We start from the raw sequence: 19,343 nt of genomic DNA, 5'->3' as shown, positions 1-19,343 counted from the left end.
AGGAGATACAAATGTCGGTGCCCCACCGGGCCTCACGTTGTAAGTGATGTTAGTGGAATAAACGGTGGTAGACCACTTTCAGTAAGAAGCCCTGATCGGTATAGAAAGTAAAACTTGGTTATCTGGGCTTGAGACAGAATGTTCTGGTTTCGGTTCATGTGAAGTCCTGTGAGTATGGGCTCAGAGAATCTCAGAGAAAGCATCGTTTTTTATTTTTTTCCACCACCCTCTTCCTCATCTTTTCAAGAGTGTACTGAGCCTTTTGTAAGAAAAACTGTTTTCACTAAGAAGCCTGTCCCATGTGAAGTGCCTTACCTAGAAACCACATCTTTCACAATTTGTCCAATTGCTGCTGTTTTCAGATGTTTCTGACATCAAGCACTGCACTTTTGGCTGTGTGCTGAGCTAAAATTGCAGTGAGAGTTCATTCTGCCTGGGGTTCTTCAGCCTTCCGGTCCCATTACTCACAGCTTTGAGGGAGCTTCAGTAAAAATATCGTAGGGGATAGGGCACAGGTAAGCCTGACTGTGTTTCAGGTAGTTGGGCCAGCAAATGGGTCCATGCTTAAAGAATCTTTCTTCCCCTCCCCCTGGCACAAATAGAGACTGCAAAATAGTATGAAACCTGCTATGCTTTATCAACTTTTCACCTTTCCTACTTCTCCATAGTGGCTGGACAGTTGACTAATTGTACTTTTTTTTTTTTTTTAACTTCTTATTTTGAGATAATTATAGATTCACAGAAAGTCACAATATCAAAACCAGGAAGTTAACAGAATACTGTGTGTGTATGTGTAGGTGTGTACCTCTGTGCCATTTTATCACGTGTAGATTTGTGTAATTGCAAAGATCCCCTTATGCTACCCTTTTATTGTCACACACATCCCTTCCCCCCACCATCCCTCATCCCTGGCAACCAGCAATCTGTTCTGTATCTCTATAATTTTGTCATTTCAGAAGTGTTACAGAAATGGAATCATAATAGTATGTGACCTTTTTGAGATTGGCATTTTTCACTTAGCTTGACACCTTCCATCCAAGTTGTGTGTAGCAATAGTTTGTTCCTTTCTTACTGAGTAGGAGTCCATGGCATGGATGTACCACAGTTTGTTTAACCATTCACCTATTGCAAAGAGCATTTTGGCTGTTTGCAGTTTGGGGCTATTATGAATAAAGCCATTGTGAACATTTGTGTACAGGTCTTCGTATGGTCACAAGTTTTAATTTCTCTGGGTTAAGTGCCCAATAATGCACTTGTTGGGTCTTTATGTTAAGTGTATGTTCTTTTTTCCAAAGAAATTGCTAAACTCTTTTCCAGAGTGGCTGTACCCTTTTACAGGCCCACCAGCAGTGTAGGAGGGATCTGGTTTCTCTGCATCCTCGCCAGCATTTGGTATTGTCCCTATTTTTTTTTTTTTCATACTACTTTCATATGAATGTCCCTATTTTTAATTTCAGCTGTTCTAAGAGGTGTTATATCTGGTTTTTAAATTTAATCAGATTACTTAGTAAAACTGATTTGCCTGACAGAGAAGATTTTTGAGTTGTGTATTTTTAGCTCTCTCTATGAACCTGCCTCTATACGGTGTTGCAGTGGTCTGTTGACTTGCTTCTTTTTTTTTTTTTTTTTTTTTTTTTTATTTTTTTTTTTGCTTTGGTTCAGCTCCCTGTTGACTTGCTTCTTAACTCCCCTGCTGTGGTTTCCTGGAGAGCAGGGGCCAAGAGGAACACTCTGTACGCAGCAGCAGTAGCTAGCCCAGCCCTGCTCCAGTGTAGTGCTGCCAGTGAACAAACAATATGATTTCAGAACTATCACTTTTCTTGTTAATCCTTTGTAAATTTGTCTTGATTACTATAGCCCAGAAAGACCCTAAAAACTTGTTCAAATTGTTTTATATTTTTTGTCAAATGGTCCACACCAGAAGTAACTACTATTAAATGTTTCTAGACTTGTTAACAATATGTGTTTTATATATATCTCTCTCTCTGTTATGTATGTATGTATATATGTGTGTGGTATCTATTATATATCTAAATATTTACTGTATTCCCCACCTGCTGTTTGCAGTGCTTTCTTTCAAATGGGTAATGTATTATGGACATTTTTTTCATGTGAATTATTTTTTAAGCATTTAATGCCTAGGACAGCATTGAGTTCCTTTCTGTAACCTTTCTTTATTCTATTATAAAAGGGATGAGGCCAGGCGTGGTGGTTCACGCCTGTAATCCTAGCACTCTGGGAGGCCGAGGCGGGCGGATTGCTCGAGGTCGAGAGTTCGAAACCAGCCTGAGCAAGAGTGAAACCCCGTCTCTACTAAAAATAGAAAGAAATTAATTGACCAACTAAAATATATATATACAAAAAAAAGTTAGCCGGGCCTGGTGGCGCATGCCTACGTAGTCCCCACTACTCGGGAGGCTGAGGCAGTAGGATTGCTTGAGCCCAGGAGATTGAGGTTGCTGTGAGCTAGGCTGATGCCATGGCACTCACTCACTCTAGCGTGGGCAACAAAGTGAGACTCTGTCTCAAAAAAAAATAAAAAAATAAAAAAATAAAAAATAAAAGGGATGAGAGGTACTTTGGGAAGATCTAAAGAAAATAAGTTTTATTTTTTGTTACGTGGATTTGGGTTGAAATAAGTTTCTAGTTTTATTAGCTTTAATTCTGGATGTTAGGATGTTTCTATCCACTTTATTATAAATAATGCAGGGCTGATTTTATGATGTGATCTCTCGCAGAACCTTGGGGGCAGTGAGAACTGTGAACATAATAATCTTCAGAGAATGCACAGTCCTTTGGGTATTTGTCAGCTGCTTAGTCAGATGGAGTGTTTTCTTAAGTGCTACTGAAATGTGCAGTTCAGTCTTTATTTTGAAATCTCTCCTGTCTTCTCTTCCTCGTACATTACTTTGATTACATTGATGGGATGTTCAAGCTGTGCGGTCTTATCCTTTTATTTCCATGGTCTGCAGAAGCCAGTTCGAAGACTGGCTGTAGGTAATAAACAGGTAATCTTATCTACTTGGCTGGAAATCACCCTTCCAGATGAAACGCATGTCAGCAAAGGCCCCCTAGACTTGGGGACGTGAACAAAGGTAACTTAATCCTGTGGCATTTTTAGTGGAAACCAGGGTGAAAGTTTAGGAAGTTTAACTTACTGGAGGGGCATGTGTGTGAGGGAGAGAGCGCGTTAGTGTGTATTGGGGGAGGAGAAGAATCCAGCAATGTATGGTAAAGAAGAATTATGAATTCAGGAAGTCTTCAGAGTTGAATTACAGAATCTTTGTTCTGAGAGAGATGATTTATGGGGCAAGGTAAGTAATAGGACAGGAGGCCTAATAGTCACTTCATTATGAAGCTATTATAGTTTGTTCAGGTGATGGAGTTTGAATGACAAGGGCCTTTTCCCTGCCCTTTTTTTGTATCAGCAGCTCAAGGAGAAAACAAGAAATAGTTTTATGTAGAAAATTACACCCATCAAATGCTTCCAAGATTTCCGTTGCCAGGTTTCTGAAATGAGCTGCCCAAGATAGCAGTTTGGTCACCTTGCTGACTTCCTTTCTTCCCATCTTGTCATCAGGTCCTCAGGCTGTGTCCTGGCAGCTTTGGATTCTTCCTTTTCCTGCATGCTTGCTACTTTTTCAATTACTGACATACAGGAACCTAGTATTTCATTGTGCCTGAGGTAGGCAATTGCTAGACTCTCGATATTGGATACTTTTTCTGAGCTCTGAAGTATTATACCATAGTGGATAATAAAGTGCCCATAATTGCATTATATAGAACAGATTCTGGGAAATGTACCAGCGGGGACAGACTGGGTTAGCATGCCCTCACACAGCTTGGGGGTTGTTTTGCAGGAAAGTGCTGTGAAGCAGGTTGAGCCTCATGCAGTGCCAGTTCCTATATCTGAACGTGAAAGTGGCTCGTTAAAGATTAAAAGGACTGCCTGGTCCTTCTGGCCCCAAGATGGAATGATCCCCGCCATGGCGACAGCCTTTGTCTCCCAGGAGAGGCCATTTTATACAGCAGGTTTGTGCTTCCAAATGTTACAGTAAGCCTGCGTTGGCTGATGCTGCAGTGATAAGTTGACATTTGGGCACTCTAAAGACATATGAGCTATGTAGCATCCCATGGTTTGAATTTCTGGGCAAAACTAGCTCATCAGGAAGTCAAAACCTCTGCTTTCAACCCATGCCTTTGGGGCAGGTTTTCTCCTTTGTTTTATTTGACTATTCTGTTGAGTCAAGTGAACTTTAATTTTCACAGCCATAAAAATTCCATTAAGCCCCTTGTATTGCATCCCAGGTGTGAAAATGTCTCTGTATAACAAGACTGTGGGTGACAGCTAAAATCCTTAATAGTAGTTAGGATAATTGTCTCTGGGAGCTTGAAGAAAATAATGGTCCAACCAACAAAGTAAATACAGTTTAATTGTTATATTTTTTGCAATTCTTGGGGGCGAGGGAACTGATATCTAGGACCTGCTTAGTGTGACTACTGTTCAGCTTTGTGGTCTTTGAAACAAAATCTTTTGCTTTTACTGTGGACAGTGCTTAGGGAACATAGCTGTGATGTGTTTCTCAAAACACTATCCAAGGCCTGTCTGCTATACAATTGCTTGGAAGAGGGAGATGTTTATTAAAAATTCAAATTCTGGGGCTTCCCTCTGCTTCTAATTCAGAGTGAGGGACTGGGATGGGAAATGATCATTTTCAGTACGCACCCCTGTTTATTCTTAAGTACTGCTAGAGTTGATTCTTGAGTATCCTAAAGTTTACCTCATTTTTCATGCTTAATTCCTATGATTTATTAGATGATAGATGTTTAGTTGGCATCCATACTGTTTTTCTTAAATAAGTACTCTAGTTAAAAAAAAAAGTAGTTTATAAGATCCTTGAACACTGAAGATTAGAATTTGGCAGGGTCCTTAACTATTAACAAAATGAGAGGCACTGATACCTAGAAATTTGGATTTATCCATTCACTGTCATCTTAGTCAGAAAAAGGATATGGTATAGTAAGATGAATTTTGTTAAAAGGAAGATATGTATACTGTCATTTAGGATCCTTGAGGTGGAGAAGTAGATAAAAGGGAGGTGTTGAGAGGAAAGAGTGTGAAGGGGAAAAGACTATAAATGATAAAAAATTTAAAATTTTAACTGTTTTAAACTGTAATATTTGAGTATATGCATGTTGTAAAAACAAAACAAAATTCAAATACTGATAAGGCTAGCAATGGCTCCCTGGTCCCTGTTCCCAATGCAGTTCCCTCCGTGGTATGTGTGTTCTCCCAGATGTTTTGTATGTATTTGGTAATTCTCTATGGATTTGGAGGACTACAGAATCCTGGGAAGTGAATATTTTTATGTCTCTTAAAATTTTTTTTAAAAATTGACAGAATAATTGTATATATTCCTGGGGGTACATAGTGATGCTGTGATACATAGAATGGGTAGTGATCAAGGCCGGGCGCGGTGGCTCATGCCTGTAATCCTAGCACTCTGGGAGTCCGAGGCGGGCGGATTGTTTGAGATCAGGAGTTCAAAACCAGCCTGAGCAAGAGTGAGACCCTGTGTCTACTATAAATAGAAAGAAATTAATTGGCCAACTATATATATAGAAAAAATTAGCCAGGCATGGTGGCGCATGCCTGTAGTCCCAGCTACTCAGGAGGCTGAGACAGCAGGATCGCTTGAGCCCAGGAGTTTGAGGTTGCTGTGAGCTAGGCTGACGCCATGGCACTCACTCTAGCCTGGGTAACAAAGCGAGACTCTGTCTCAAAAAAAAAAAAAAAAAGAATGTGTAGTGATCAGATCAGGGTAATTAGCATATCCGTCACCTTAGACACTCATCACATCTGTGTGTTGGGAACATTCTTCCTTGTAGCTACTAGAAACCATATAACATATTATTGTTAACTATAGTCATCCTACAGTGCTATAGAACCAGAACTCCTCCTTTGTAGAATTCCTCCTTTGTAGCTGTAATTTTGTATCCTTTAATAAGTCTCTTCCTGTTCCTCCTCTGGGGAGGATCTCGCACTGTCTCCCAGGCTAGAGTGTAGTGGCATCATCATAGTTCACTGTGGCTTCAAATTCCTGGTCGAGTGATCTTCCAGCCTCAGCCTCCCAAGTAGCTGGGACTACAGGTGCATGCCAACACATCTGGCTAATTTTCCTATTTTTTTTGTAGAGTTGGGGTCTTACTCTTGCTCAGGTTGGTTTCAAACCCCTGGCCTCAAGCAGTCCTCCTGCCTCTGCCTCTCAAAGTGGTAGGATTACACGTGTGAGCTACCATGCCTGGCCGCTTTCTTTGCCCATTTTTTAATTGGATTGTTTTTTTGGCTGTTGAGATGTTTGAGTTCCTTGTATATTCTGGATATTGATCCCCTGTCAGATGAATATTTTGCAGGTATTTTCTCCCATTATGTAGGTTGTCTTTTCACTCTATCGATTGTTTCCTTTGCTGTGCAGAGGCTTTCTAGTTTGATATAATCGCATTTGTTTATTTTTGCTTTGGTTGCCTATGCTTTTGATGTCTTATTCATAAAATTTTTTCTGAGATCAATGTCCTGATGTTTCCCCTGTGTTTTCTTCTAGTAGTTTTATAGTTTCAGGTCTTAAATTTAGGTCCTTGGTCCATATTGAGTTGATTTTTTTTTTTTGAGACAGAGTCTTGCTTTGTTGCCCAGGCTAGAGTGAGTGCTGTGGCATCAGCCTAGCTCACAGCAACCTCAATCTCCTGGGCTTAAGCGATCCTCCTGCCTCAGCCTCCCGAGTAGCTGGGACTATAGGCATGTGCCACCATGCCCGGCTAATGTTTTTCTAGATATATATTAGTTGGCCAATTAATTTCTTTCTATTTATAGTAGAGACAGGGTCTCGCTCTTGCTCAGGCTGGTTTTGAACTCCTGACCTTGAGCAATCCGCCCACCTCAGTCTCCCAGAGTGCTAGGATTACAGGCGTGAGCCACCACGCCAGGCCGAGTTGATTTTTTAATAGGGAGAAAGGCGGGGGTCCAGTCTCATTCTTCTGCATATGGATATCCAGATTTCCCGGCACCATTTATTGAAGAGACTGTCCTTTCCCTTGTGTATATTCTTGGCACTTTTGTCAAAAATTAGTTGGCTGTAGATAATGTAGATTAATTTCTGGGTTCTCTATTCTGTTCCATTGGTCTTTTTTTTTTTCTGTTTTTATGCCAGTATCATGCTGTTTTGGTTACTACAGCTTTGTAGTATATTTTGAAGTCTGATAGCTTGATTCCTCCAGCTTTATTCTTTTTGCTCGGGATCGCTTTGGATTTTCAGGGTCTTTTGTGGTTCCATACAAACTTTAGGACTTTTTTCCCTGTCTCTGTGAAGAATGTCACTGGTATTTTGATAAAGATTGCACTGAATCTGTAGATTGCTTTGAGTAGTATATGTCTCTTTTTACACCTGCTGTTTATAATGTTAAGATCTACTGCAGGGAAAAAACCCACAAATGTGCACTGTAGATGGCATCACATATTTCTGTTCAAGTGAGACAGTGGGTGTATGCAAATTTTATTTATACACATACATTAAATTTCTTTTGTGACCATTTATTAAAAAAAATCTACAAATAGCTCTGGGTAGTAAATTACCTGAGTTTAAAAATAATATATTAAAAGAACTTAATCACAAAGCTACTGTTATTTTTCTTATTTCTTACATAGCCTTATATTGTCATAATTTTCATGTAACCTTATAAAACCTCAAGTGCCTAAAGCCATTAGTTCAAATGTAGCACCTGTTATAAGCTCTCAATGTGTAATCCTCAACCTTTCCAGTCTAAAAGGAGGCATTAGGATGGAATATAGCTATGGTTTGGGAAAACTGATTAAAACTGTATCAGAATCCCAAAGAGGGAAATGATAGCTACAAAGCTCTGCTCACAGGCTTAGTGGTGTTTCTCTTAGCAGAGTTTACAGAGTTTCAGTGTTTCTGGCCCTCAGGTTGCTCTTCATGTAATTCACATTTAATTCCCAGGCACAGTATTGTCTGGACTTTTCTCTTCATTATTTAAAGTTTACTAATATAGAATAGGCCACAAGCCTTTCTAATAATACTATGTTTTTTTCTAAAGAAGGTTCTGAATTTGAGAATTGTTTTATATGAGAATGTTGTGACTTATCATCAACTGCAGAAATATTTTTCAAAGTATGGTCCAAGAGATAATGGTTGTCAGCTGCTATAAAGATGTGTTTATCACTTGAAAAGGACTAATTAATATTACTGTAGGGAAGCTTCTTTAAACACAGCCATTTTCTGAAAGGAAGACAATGAAGGGGAGAAAATAAAACAAGGAACATTTTATTATACCTTATAAAAAGCTCAGTGTAGCTATCCTACTGAAATAATGTAATTAAAGGGAATTAAATGGGTTGGGTAAAGAAATTTTTTAAAACTAGCCCCTTGAAAAGGAATAGAATTAAGCAGGATCATCTTTTAAACCCAAATTCTGTCTGCACATACATTTTAATTAACATAGTATTTATTGAATGACAAGCTGAGTTGGCAGCTACAAGCAGAGTTTATTATGTTGAGATCTGCCTTGAAGGATGGATGATGAGGCTAGGGTATGGCAGCCTCAAATGCCCACGCCAAGAAATTGCTGATGGCATGGGGGACCATCACGTATTTTGACCAGGGAACAGAGGATCTGATATGAACTTTAGTTTCTCTCTTGTCAAATGAAAACATATAGAAAGCAAGGATTTGATCTTTTGTGTTTTTTTTGTATAACACCAATACCAATTCTAGCCTGTCAGGGCAAAGTCAATAATAATTAATAGCTGTTGATGAAGCCTGTCATGCTAGAATTGATTTTTTAATAAGCAGGCTAATAAGTGAAAATTTACATAAATTCTTTTAAGAACAACTCTTAAGGCGATTTTCACAACCTTTTATATTCATTATGCATCCAGTAGGTATGATGGTGGATGATTTAGCTTTAGCATAGAGAATGTGGCAGATGATTGAAAAAAAAAATTGCAGTGCTTCTGTCTTAATGAGAGAACTTGACTTGTCAAAGGAAATAAGAGGTCACAGGAGGTCTCTTGGGAAAAAAAGAACAATGAGCTTGGTTCCAGCTGACAAAAATTTACCCTAATGATTTGACCAGCTAAGGATGATGACTGGGTGAGTTCCCTGAGTCCACTGACCCGGATGTTCTAATTTGTAAATGCAAAGTGACTTCTTTATCAGCCTTCTGGGGAAATCTTCAGAGCTGTGAACCTGCTGCCTTCAGTAATCTTGCTATCCAGAGCTCCGGGCTGTTCTCAGATGAAATTTTAGAAACAGGCCACTGGAGCTTTCCGGGTAAGGGCTTCAGAGGTGGCCAAAGTACCAGCAGTCGGGGAATGAGGTTTATCTGCCCTGGTAATCAGCACTTGATTTAAGACAATCAGTGGGGTGCCTCTTTTCTTCTAGGTTGCAGTTGATTGGGGTTGGCTGGGGCTGAGTTGTTTGGGAAGCAGGAGTTTTGCCTAGCGTGAGTCAGCACTGCCCTGGGTAAACTGCCTGCTCTGTTGCAATCCTGCTTGCCAAAGATACGTCCCCAGGCGGCACCATTCACTTTGCCTGAAAGCCGCTGCTCTTGGTTCCTGAGATGATCTCATCTGAATGTGGCTCCAATGGCTTCAGCTCGAGGCAGCTTGCTTTCTACCAGGGCAATGTTTTGAAACAGGCAAAATCAGGTAACCTCAGACTGTTTTCTTAGTTTCATTAGCTGGACTAAGCCGAGTTAGAAACTGGGACAATCCTTGGTCTTCAAAAGTGAGTCAGTGCCTTATCAATTTTGGGTATCTTAAAGTCAGCCCTTCCACTCTTTGTAGGGGTAGTTACGGGGAAAAGTTTTTTTATTTGGGATCTGGATGTGGCTTTAGATCTAATTAGACCACTGGTTATATAAACCTTAGAGAAAGTCAAACACGTTAGGTTTACAGCTTTATCCATCTTTTGCTCTTGTGTTTTCTGTTCTTTTTGTGCCTTGTGAGAAACAGCTTAGTCAAACGAAACCATCGTTAAAGGAAAAGAGGTGAACCCAATTGCTTACCTACATAATAACAATGTTGACTTGGAGAGAACACTGTTTTACCAGTGAGTTTGTACCCATATTTCTTTCTGAGGTATCATGAAAAACCTGCCCTTATCTCTTATTCTGTTAGGCTACTGCCCCGACTCCCTCTGCTTTCATTTCTAAACTTTTGAATTCCTCGCCTAAACTGAATATCCTATCTCTTGGTCAGGGGTCCTCAAACTTTTTAAACAGGGGGCCAGTTCACTGTCCCTCAGACTGTTGGAGGGCCGGACTATAGTTTTAAAAAAACTATGAACAAATTCCTATGCACACTGCACATATCTTATTTTGAAGTAAAAAACAAACGGGCAAAAATACCCGCATGTGGCTTGCTGGCCGTAGTATGAGGATGCCTGCTCTAGGTAGTCACCCCCCAGCCCAAAGTTATGCTTCTGCTCCTTTTAATTATACCAAATGGTCCGTCTTCTCGTTCATGTAAGAACTTTGAATATGTGAGCCTTCTCTCAAACAGCCTCCCCCAACTTAATCTGGCCAACTGGTTTGAGCCTAGAAGTCACTTCTTACACAGAGCCTCTTACTTACCAAGACTAGGTGAGTACTCAGGAGAGCCTGGTATTTACTCCAATTGCAGGGTATGTTGAGAATCAGGGTCTGTTTTGTTGGAATTGAATCCTTGGTACTTGGCACATAGTAGGTTCTCAGTAAAGTAGAATGAGGATGAGCCTATACTGTACTTTCTCAACTGTGATCCTCTTATCAACCCTTTGTTGTTTGGGTTTCTGCCCCTATTAACTCTCCTCATGCTTTCCTGAAGATCAGCAGTAGAATCTTAATTATCAAACCAGTGTCTCGCTGTCAACCTCCAACTTCCTTAATCTCTGCCTAGCATTTAACACTCTTGAACCTTTTTCCCCCCAGCAACTCTCTTCATTTTTCCTTCTATTATTTCTTCTCATCCTGACTATCCCATAAATGTTGAGATGCTCCAAGGCTTTAGCTTGGTTATCTTTTCATTCTTCCCCCGCCCCCTTCCTCCAAGGATCTCAAATATGCCTATAAATTCAGTGACCCACATTAAATTTTACTAGCCCAGCCGTGTCTCTCAAACTTTGATCCTTATTTCCAACTTGACAAACTTTGTCCAATTTGACTAACCTACCAGGGTATTCAAAAGGTATTTATAAATTCAACATGTACATAGCTAAACTCATTATCTCACCTACCCAGTACCTGCTGTTTGTATTGCTGTATGTTTGAACTCTTAATTATATACACTAAATCTTCCTGTTCGTTTTTTTTTTTTTTTTGAGACAGAGTCTCGCTTTTGTTTCCCAGGCTAGAGTGAGTGCCGTGGCGTCAGCCTAGCTCACAACAACCTCAATCTCCTGGGCTCAAGCAATCCTACTGCCTCAGCCTCCCGAGTAGCTGGGACTACAGGCATGCACCACCATGCCCTGCTAATTTTTTCTCTATATATTAGTTTCTCTATATATTAGCCAATTAATTTATTTATAGTAGAGACAGGGGTCTTGCTCTTTCTCAGGCTGGTTTCGAACTCCTCACCTCGAGCAATCGGCCCCCTCGGCCTCCCAGAGTGCTAGGATTACAGGCGTGAGCCACCATGCCCGGGTGTTCATTCTTTTTGTGCTCACATCCCTAAATTTGTTAAACCCATGGTTGCTAAACCCTGTTGGTTATATTGGAGTACTGTTTGACATGTGGCTTTTCTTCATCCCCACTTACCAGAGGTCAAAACTGGACATCTTGTTTAACCATCCCAATGGATTAAAATTTTGCAAATACTTACAGTCAGGGCCTGCACTTTTCAAAGATGTCAGATACCATCATTCTCCGAGATCTGACACGCTAAAGACTTCACATTTTACCTATGTTGCCTCTAGGAATTTGAGTAACTCCTGGTTCAGACCCTTATCAAATGGACCCCTACCACTCTACCAGAAGTCTTTCCTTACTCGTGTTTTCTCCATATTGTTGCCCAAGTTATCTTCCAAAAGGCCAAGTCTAATCTTCTCATTCAGGGAAAACAGAGAACCAGTGTTTTGTTTCCCTGTTTCCTACTTAGCTTGATTTGTAAAGCCCTTCACAATTTGGTCCTTTCCTACCTGTTACTTCTGTCCCTTTCCCCCAGCCATTTCTTTCCTCTCTAGCCTCACTAAACTTCTCATTTTTCCCATTCCCTGTATATACTATGTTCTTTTAGGACTCTGCCTTTTCCCAGTGGCCTTACCCTTCTCTGACTGGCAGAGTACTCATCCCTCTGGAGACTTAGTTCATGTATGAATCTTCTCTGACTTCCCCAAGCATAGTTACTCTCTTCCTTATTTGTACTTCCACAGCACTGTGAGTCTCCTCCACTACAGTGTTGAGTTCCTTGACTGAACGTGGTGTCCCTGGTCGAGAGGCTGACCTCTTCAGATAGGGGCTGAAGTGGGTCTCCAGGGTCAAACCACTATTCTGAGTGTCTTTATTAGTCTTTGCAATATTAGAAAATACACAAGCTCTCTTGTTAGGTGGCATGTTTTTGGTTCCTATTTGATACACTTGAGCCCATGCCTGCCTATTCTGTATGTGTCGCCTGAAACCATTAGATAACCACTCAAAGTTAATTTGAAGATTTAAAAGTCTTGCTGAGGCTGGCGCAGTGGCCTGTAATCCTAGCTCTCTGGGAGGCCCAGGCGGGTGGATTGCTCAAGGTCAGGAGTTTGAAACCAGCCTGAGCAAGAGCGAGACCCCGTGTCTACTATAAATAGAAAGAAATTAATTGGCCAACTAATATATATAGAAAAAATTAGCCGGGCATGGTGGTGCATGCCTGTAGTCCCAGCTACTCGGGAGGCTGAGGCAGCAGGATCTCTTGAGCCCAGTTTGAGGTTGCTGTGAGCTAGGCTGACGCCACGGCACTCACTCTAGCCTGGGTAACAAAGGGAGACTCTGTCTCAAAAATAAAATAAAATAAAAGTCTTGCTGAAATCTAGCCCCACAATATTACCTGACATTTTTATAGTGCTTTACAAAATTATTTCCCTTATATCATTTTATTTGATACCCACAATAACCCTGTGTTAGGTAGGCTTTGTTATCCCTGTTTTACCAGTGGTTACAAAGCAAGTTCTGACATGGAAGCATACATTCAGGTAAGATACAGAAAGAAAACATGTTTTTACACTGCATTAAGGAACTGGTTTGTCTCTTTGTAGTTAAATATACTCTACTCGGTTCCACAGAAATGGTGCCTTTGCTCAACAGGCAATTGCTAAAGATCTTGCCTTTTACAAGGCTACTTTATCATCAAGGTAGGAGGAGGAGGTACCCAGTGACTGCCTGACCTAGAAAAGCCCTTGTTGTGGTTAGAGACCTTGATGAGAGTTAATGGTGTACCTAGTCTAGCCTCTCATGTTTTTCTACTGTACTTCAAATATCTGGGATTTTTTAAAAGCTCTTACCCTCATGTAGTGTAAAACCAGGCTGGTGAGTGAAGGCAATCATCAAAAAATGGAGTAGGCTGAGTGTAGAAAAGCTGTCATAGTATTGTAATTCTAATTCTAGTAAGTGATTAACTTTGTAGAGCATGTCACAACTTTTGGAGGGTTAAAATGCCCTATTTGGGATTTTGTGAAATTTGACTATAGGAAGATGACCCATTAGGGCTAGGAAATAATCTCTGTTAGATACTGGCATATGGCATTCAATTGTGATCCCCTTATACTTGAGAGGCTAATCAAAGATGATTAAAAGGTTGAAAAATAGGTCCTATCATTATAAGTTAAGAAATAAAAAAGGAAAGATTTTGGCCTAGAGAAGGAAAAGCTAAGAGTTAGCTTGATTACCATCTTCAAGTATAAGAATAGCTTTTGCCAGGGGGATTTCGATTAATTAGTCTTCGTGAACTTCAAAGATTCAAGAGGAAATGGTCTTAAATTGAATGAGGAGTAATTTTGATGAATACAAGAAGAGTTTTTTGATCATCAAAGTTGGAAAACATTTGAATGACTGCTCAAGAGAATGTTGAATTTCTTTCTAACACTTGACCAGGCACGGTGGCCCTGTACAGGGTTTCACTGTGTTGCCCAGGCTGATCTCAAACTCCTGGCCTCAGGTAATCCTCCCACCTTGGCCTGTGAAGGCACTGGGATTATAGGCATGGGGCCGTGCCTGGTCAAGTGTTGAATTTCTGACTGTTCCGGCTATCTATTACTGTGTAAAAAATCACCCTAAAACTTTCGATGGCATGACCATTTTATTGCTCATGATTCTGTGGGTTAGTAATTCAAGGAAGGGGAGGACATTGCTTTGTTCCGTGTGAAGTTAATTGGGCTGGAAAATCCAAGATGGCTACACTCACACGTCTGTGGTCTTGGAGCTAAGGTCAGCCACATTGTTGGCTGGGACATCTTGGTTCTCCTCTGTGGGCTCTGCCTCTTTTTTGGTCTCATCATTCATTAATCTAGATCAGGCTCCTTTTACATGGTGGCTAGTCTATAACGAAAGCTGTAGGGTTTCTTAAGACCTAGGCCTGGATGTCACACATCATCACTTTTGCCCCATTCTTTTAGTCACAGTAAGTCACAGTTATAGGCCAGATTCAAGAGGAGGGGATGTGGACTTCACCTCTAAGGACAGAGCATCAAAGTCACTTTGCAAAAGGATATGCAGCATGGTTGGGATTATTGCTGCCAATTTTGGAAATGATTTACCACATTGACCTTACAGATTTTTCGTGAGCGAATAATCAATACGTGTTTATTAAATGGGTAGTTTGGGCATATGATTTACAAGTTTGACTGCATATCAGAGTCATCTGAGAGCTTTTTACAAGCATAGACTCCTTGGTACCAGACAGGTGACTCAGTATCTCCTGGAAGTGTTGCCACATTAGAGAGACACTGCATCCTCTCTCTCGGGTAACTATCAGTAAAATGAGAATGGGAGTCAGGGAAGGATCCAGGTAGGTATAATGTGTAAGGCCGTTCAGGTGTGTTCAGATAGACCTGCTGGTCTCCTCCTGCTTCCAGGGCTTGGCTGAACCCTCTGCCTGGCATGCTCTTCCCTCCAGTTGGCCTCGTGTAAATTACATCTCATCCAATGAGCACATCATCAGAACGTGATGCCTTGTTTTTTCCCCATAGTTTCTAGCACTTTTCCTTCATAGCATTTTTTAGTTTATAATTAAATATTTATATAATTATTTGAATGATGTACAATAGACAAAAAATATGTCTACTTTTCTTTCCAGCATCTAACATAGTGCTTGCCTCAGAAAAGTTATTCAGTAAGTATTTGTTGAAAGAATAAGTGGTTGATTGGCTGTATGAATGAATGGATATTTGAATTTAGCTTTAAAAGGTAATTAGGACTTTGTGCAGGTGTTCATTGTTCTAAAGCAGAAAGTGTAGCTCATATAATTTCATAAGATTGGAGGATCTGGTTTGGGAAAAGATGAGGAGTTTGGTTGTGTACTTAGTTTGCTAAATTTGAGGTATGGGTGTCTAGCAGGCATTTAGAAATGAGGTGCTGAAACTGAAGAGTGAGATTGATTCCAGATATTTCGATTTGTGAATTACCTAACGGGAGTCTATGAAATCTATTCCAAAGGATTCAACAGATGCCTAGTGAGCTCCCGCTGTGTGCCACACAACTGCATTTTAGGGAAGGTGAACTGAAGTCTGAGAAAGAGCCAGCCTCATGAAAAGAGCTGGGGAGAATGTTCTAGCCAGGAAAGGAACCACATGTGTCTAGGCCATAGAGCAATAAATAATTTATAATTTTTGAGGAATTGAAAGGAGGTGACCAAGGGACAGAGTGAAGTTAGTGAGGGGGAGAGAAGCATGAGATACAGTGGGGGAGTCAGGCAGCGCCCATGTCACATGGGGCCTTTGTGGGTCATATAGGAAGTCTACACTTCAAATTGTAGTGGGAAACCATTGAAGGTTGAAGGCTTAAAACAGAAAAGTAACAAGCAGAAATTTATTTTTATTTTACTTTATTTTTAGAGACAAGGTCTTACTCTGTTACCCACGATTGACTGCAGTGATGCAATCACAGCTCATAGCAGCCTGAACTCCTAGGCTCAAGTGATCCTCCTGCCTCAGCCTCTAAGTAGCTGGGACTATAGGTGCGTGCCACACACCTGGCTAATTTTTGTACAGATAGAGGCTTGCTATGTTGCCCAGGCTGGTCTCAAACTCATGGCCTCAAGCAGTCTTCCTGCCTTGGTCTCCCAAAACATTGGGATTACAGGTATGAGCAGGTGTGAGCCATTGCACCCAGCTTTTTTTTTTTTTAAACAGGATCACGCTCTGTCGCACAGGCTGGAATGCAGTGACCTGTTCATGGCTTTTTTTTTTTTTTTTTTTTTCTTTTTGAGACATAGTTTTGCTATGTTGCCCTCGCTAGAGGTCATACTCCTGGGCTCAAGTGATCCTTCTGCCTCCAAGTAGCTGGGACTATAGGCAGGTGCCACCATGCCTGGCTAATTTTTTTTCTTCTGTTTTTTTTTTTTTTTTTTTTTTTTTTTTTTGAGACAGAGTCTCGCTTTGTTGCCCAGGCTAGAGTGAGTGCCGTGGCGTCAGCCTAGCTCACAGCAACCTCAAACTCCTGGGCTCGAGTGATCCTTCTGCCTCAGCCTCCCGAGTAGCTGGGACTACAGGCATGTGCCACCATGCCCGGCTAATTTTTTATATATATATCAGTTGGCCAATTAATTTCTTTCTATTTATAGTAGAGACGGGGTCTCGCTCTTGCTCAGGCTGGTTTTGAACTCCTGACCTTGAGCAATCCGCCCGCCTCGGCCTCCCAAGAGCTAGGATTACAGGCGTGAGCCACAGCGCCCGGCCTTTTTCTTCTGTTTTTAGTTGCCCAGCTAATTTCTTTCTGTTTTTAGTAGAGACAGGGTCTCACTTTTGCTGAGGCTGGTCTTGAACCTCCTGACTTCAAGCGATCCTCCTGCCTTGGCCTCCAAGAGTGCTAGGATTACAGGTGTGAGCCACCACACCCAGCCTATTCATAGCTCTTTGTAACCTTGAATTCCTAGGCTCAGGAGATCACCCAACTAATTTTTAATTTTTTTTTTTTTTTTTTGTAGAGAAGTGGTCCATTTTTCAGTTGAGGAATCTGAGGCACAGATGAAATGATCAAAGCATGGGCACATGTCAAGTATCCTGATTCCACTTCTTTCCACTGCAGCATAACTGCCTGTCAGCCTGAAGGGTTTTGGTAAAGTAGGTAAGGAGCTTCCTAGTTATCCAGCAGAGGAGGAATAGAAGGGGAGATAGGGGTTGGAAGATTACTTAGACAAAGTAGTAAACAGTAGGAGTCCCTGTTTTGGGGAGACTTTGTTGTTAAGCTTTGAATGAATGACCTCATTTTAGAGATGCGAATGAAGCTTAGGGAAGTTTATTACCTTGACTAGGTCATGCAGGAGGAAGATGTGACTTGTCTGACTCCAGGCCCCATGCTCTAAACCGAGTACAACACCGTTCTTTGGAAAGTCCTATCAGGATGTCAACTAAGGGCCAGGCGTGGTGGCTCACACCTGTAATCCTAGCAGTTGGGAGGCCAAGGCGGGCGGATTGCTCGATGTCAGGAGTTCGAAACCAGCCTGAGCAAGAGCAAGACCCTTTCTCTACTATAAATAGAAAGAAATTAATTGGCCAACTAATATATATAGAAAGAAAATTAGCCGGGCATGGTGGCGCATGCCTGTAGTCCCAGCTGTTAGGGAGGCTGAGGCAGCAGGATTGCTTGAGCCCAGGAGTTTGAGGTTGCTGTGAGCTAGGCTGATGCCATGGCACTGTAGCCCGGGCAACAGAGTGAGACTCTGTCTCAAAAAAAAAAAAATGATTGCTTCCTATATACAGGTGTTACATTTAGTGCTTTGTATACAGTAGGACATTTAATCCTCCCAGAGATCATCTGGCAAAGTAGGCACAATTATCTTCAATATACAAATGAGGAAACCAAGACTTTGTTTAAGCTGGTAAGATGCTACACTGAGATTTGAACCACATCCCTCTGAGCCCATACTTCTAAGAGCCCATACTTCTAGCTGCTACTTATATGTTGTTCCCCTTTAAACTTCATGAACTAACCTTGTTCCACTGTAGAGAAGATGATGTATCGCCTAGCTCCAGTATTTCTCTGCCTTGGGCAGTTCTGAAGTCAAAATGCCCCTCTCTGTGTTTTCTCTATTTTTCTAAATTTCTTTGTTAACCAGCCTTCAATGTGGTCACATTCTTTGTTTAAATACTGTCCAGTAATGCCATTACCCAAACCTTTTTGTCCTCTCTTCTTACTTTTAGTTTAGAAGACATTCTGTCTCTTTGGAGGGACTTTACATATCTGCACACATTGACTTTGTGTTAATTTTATTATCTTAAATGTATTGGTAAAGTTTTGAGTTTCCTCTTCTAGCTTCTAGTTTGTCAATTTCCCAGGTCCCCTTACTCCTCCACTGGACTTCAGATTCTAAGGCTGATTTCTATTTTTTTTTTTTTTTTTTTTTGAGGCAGAGTCTCACTCTGTTACCAATGCTAGAGTGCCGTGGCATCAGCCTAGCTCACAGCAACCTCAAAATCTCCTGGGCTCAAGCGATCCTGCTGCCTCAGCCTCCTGAGTAGCTGGGACTACAGGCATGTGCCACCATGCCTGGCTAATTTTTCTATATAATTTTAGTTGGCCAATTAATTTCTTTCTATTTATAGTAGAGACAGGGTCTCGCTCTTGCTCAGGCTGGTTTCGAACTCCTGACCTCGAGCAATCCATCCACCTTGGCCTCCCAGAGTGCTAGGATTACAGGTGGGGAGCCACTGCACCCCGTCTAAGGCTGATTTCTGAATACTCAGTGTGGCTCCAGTCCAGCTGTCCAATTTAGCCATGGCTCTCTAGATCACTGGTAGTATTATTAATACTTTCTCTGCCCTTCATGCCTCTGTATGTCTCCAGTCAAATTCAGCTACTCATTGCACCTGTACATCCTTGATTTCCAACTGGGCTTTCTGTCATGCTTTCGGCTTAGAGTGTCATTCTTCCTGCAAAGCCTCCCTTGTCTGATCCCTCACTGCAGGCAGTCACTTCCTCCTGAGTCTCATAGCAGAGAATTGTCTTTTATGTGTCCTTTATGGCACAGTATACCTTCTGCCATGTATTTCGGTGGTTTGTGTACATTCCTTTATCTCTCTTACTAGACTGTAACCTAATGGAGCTGATCTGTCTGGTTGACTTTTGTATTTCCCCGAGCCTCTAGTGCCGTTCCCTGC

General features: G+C 41.2%; 1 protein-coding gene across 3 annotated transcripts in view; it reads left to right on the top strand.

The window, feature by feature from the left end:
- Nucleotides 1-19,343, top strand: part of RFFL (ring finger and FYVE like domain containing E3 ubiquitin protein ligase) — a 72,483-nt gene that overhangs the window by 13,695 nt on the left and 39,445 nt on the right. Inside the window, exon 1 of one of the 3 annotated variants that reach the window (XM_012789633.3) lies at nucleotides 6,836-9,724. The exons of 1 other annotated variant lie outside the window; for it this stretch is intronic. In XM_012789633.3, the coding sequence (XP_012645087.1) occupies nucleotides 9,637-9,724 (88 nt within the window). In that variant the 5' untranslated portion in view covers nucleotides 6,836-9,636. Of the gene's footprint in view, nucleotides 1-6,835; nucleotides 9,725-19,343 lie in introns of those variants that run through there. One more of the 3 variants, XM_012789554.3, reaches the window with a different exon arrangement.

Source organism: Microcebus murinus, chromosome 18, assembly GCF_040939455.1.
Source record: "Microcebus murinus isolate Inina chromosome 18, M.murinus_Inina_mat1.0, whole genome shotgun sequence".
Classification (NCBI taxonomy): Eukaryota; Metazoa; Chordata; class Mammalia; order Primates; family Cheirogaleidae; genus Microcebus; species Microcebus murinus.
This window is presented reverse-complemented; position numbering and strand designations above follow the sequence as displayed.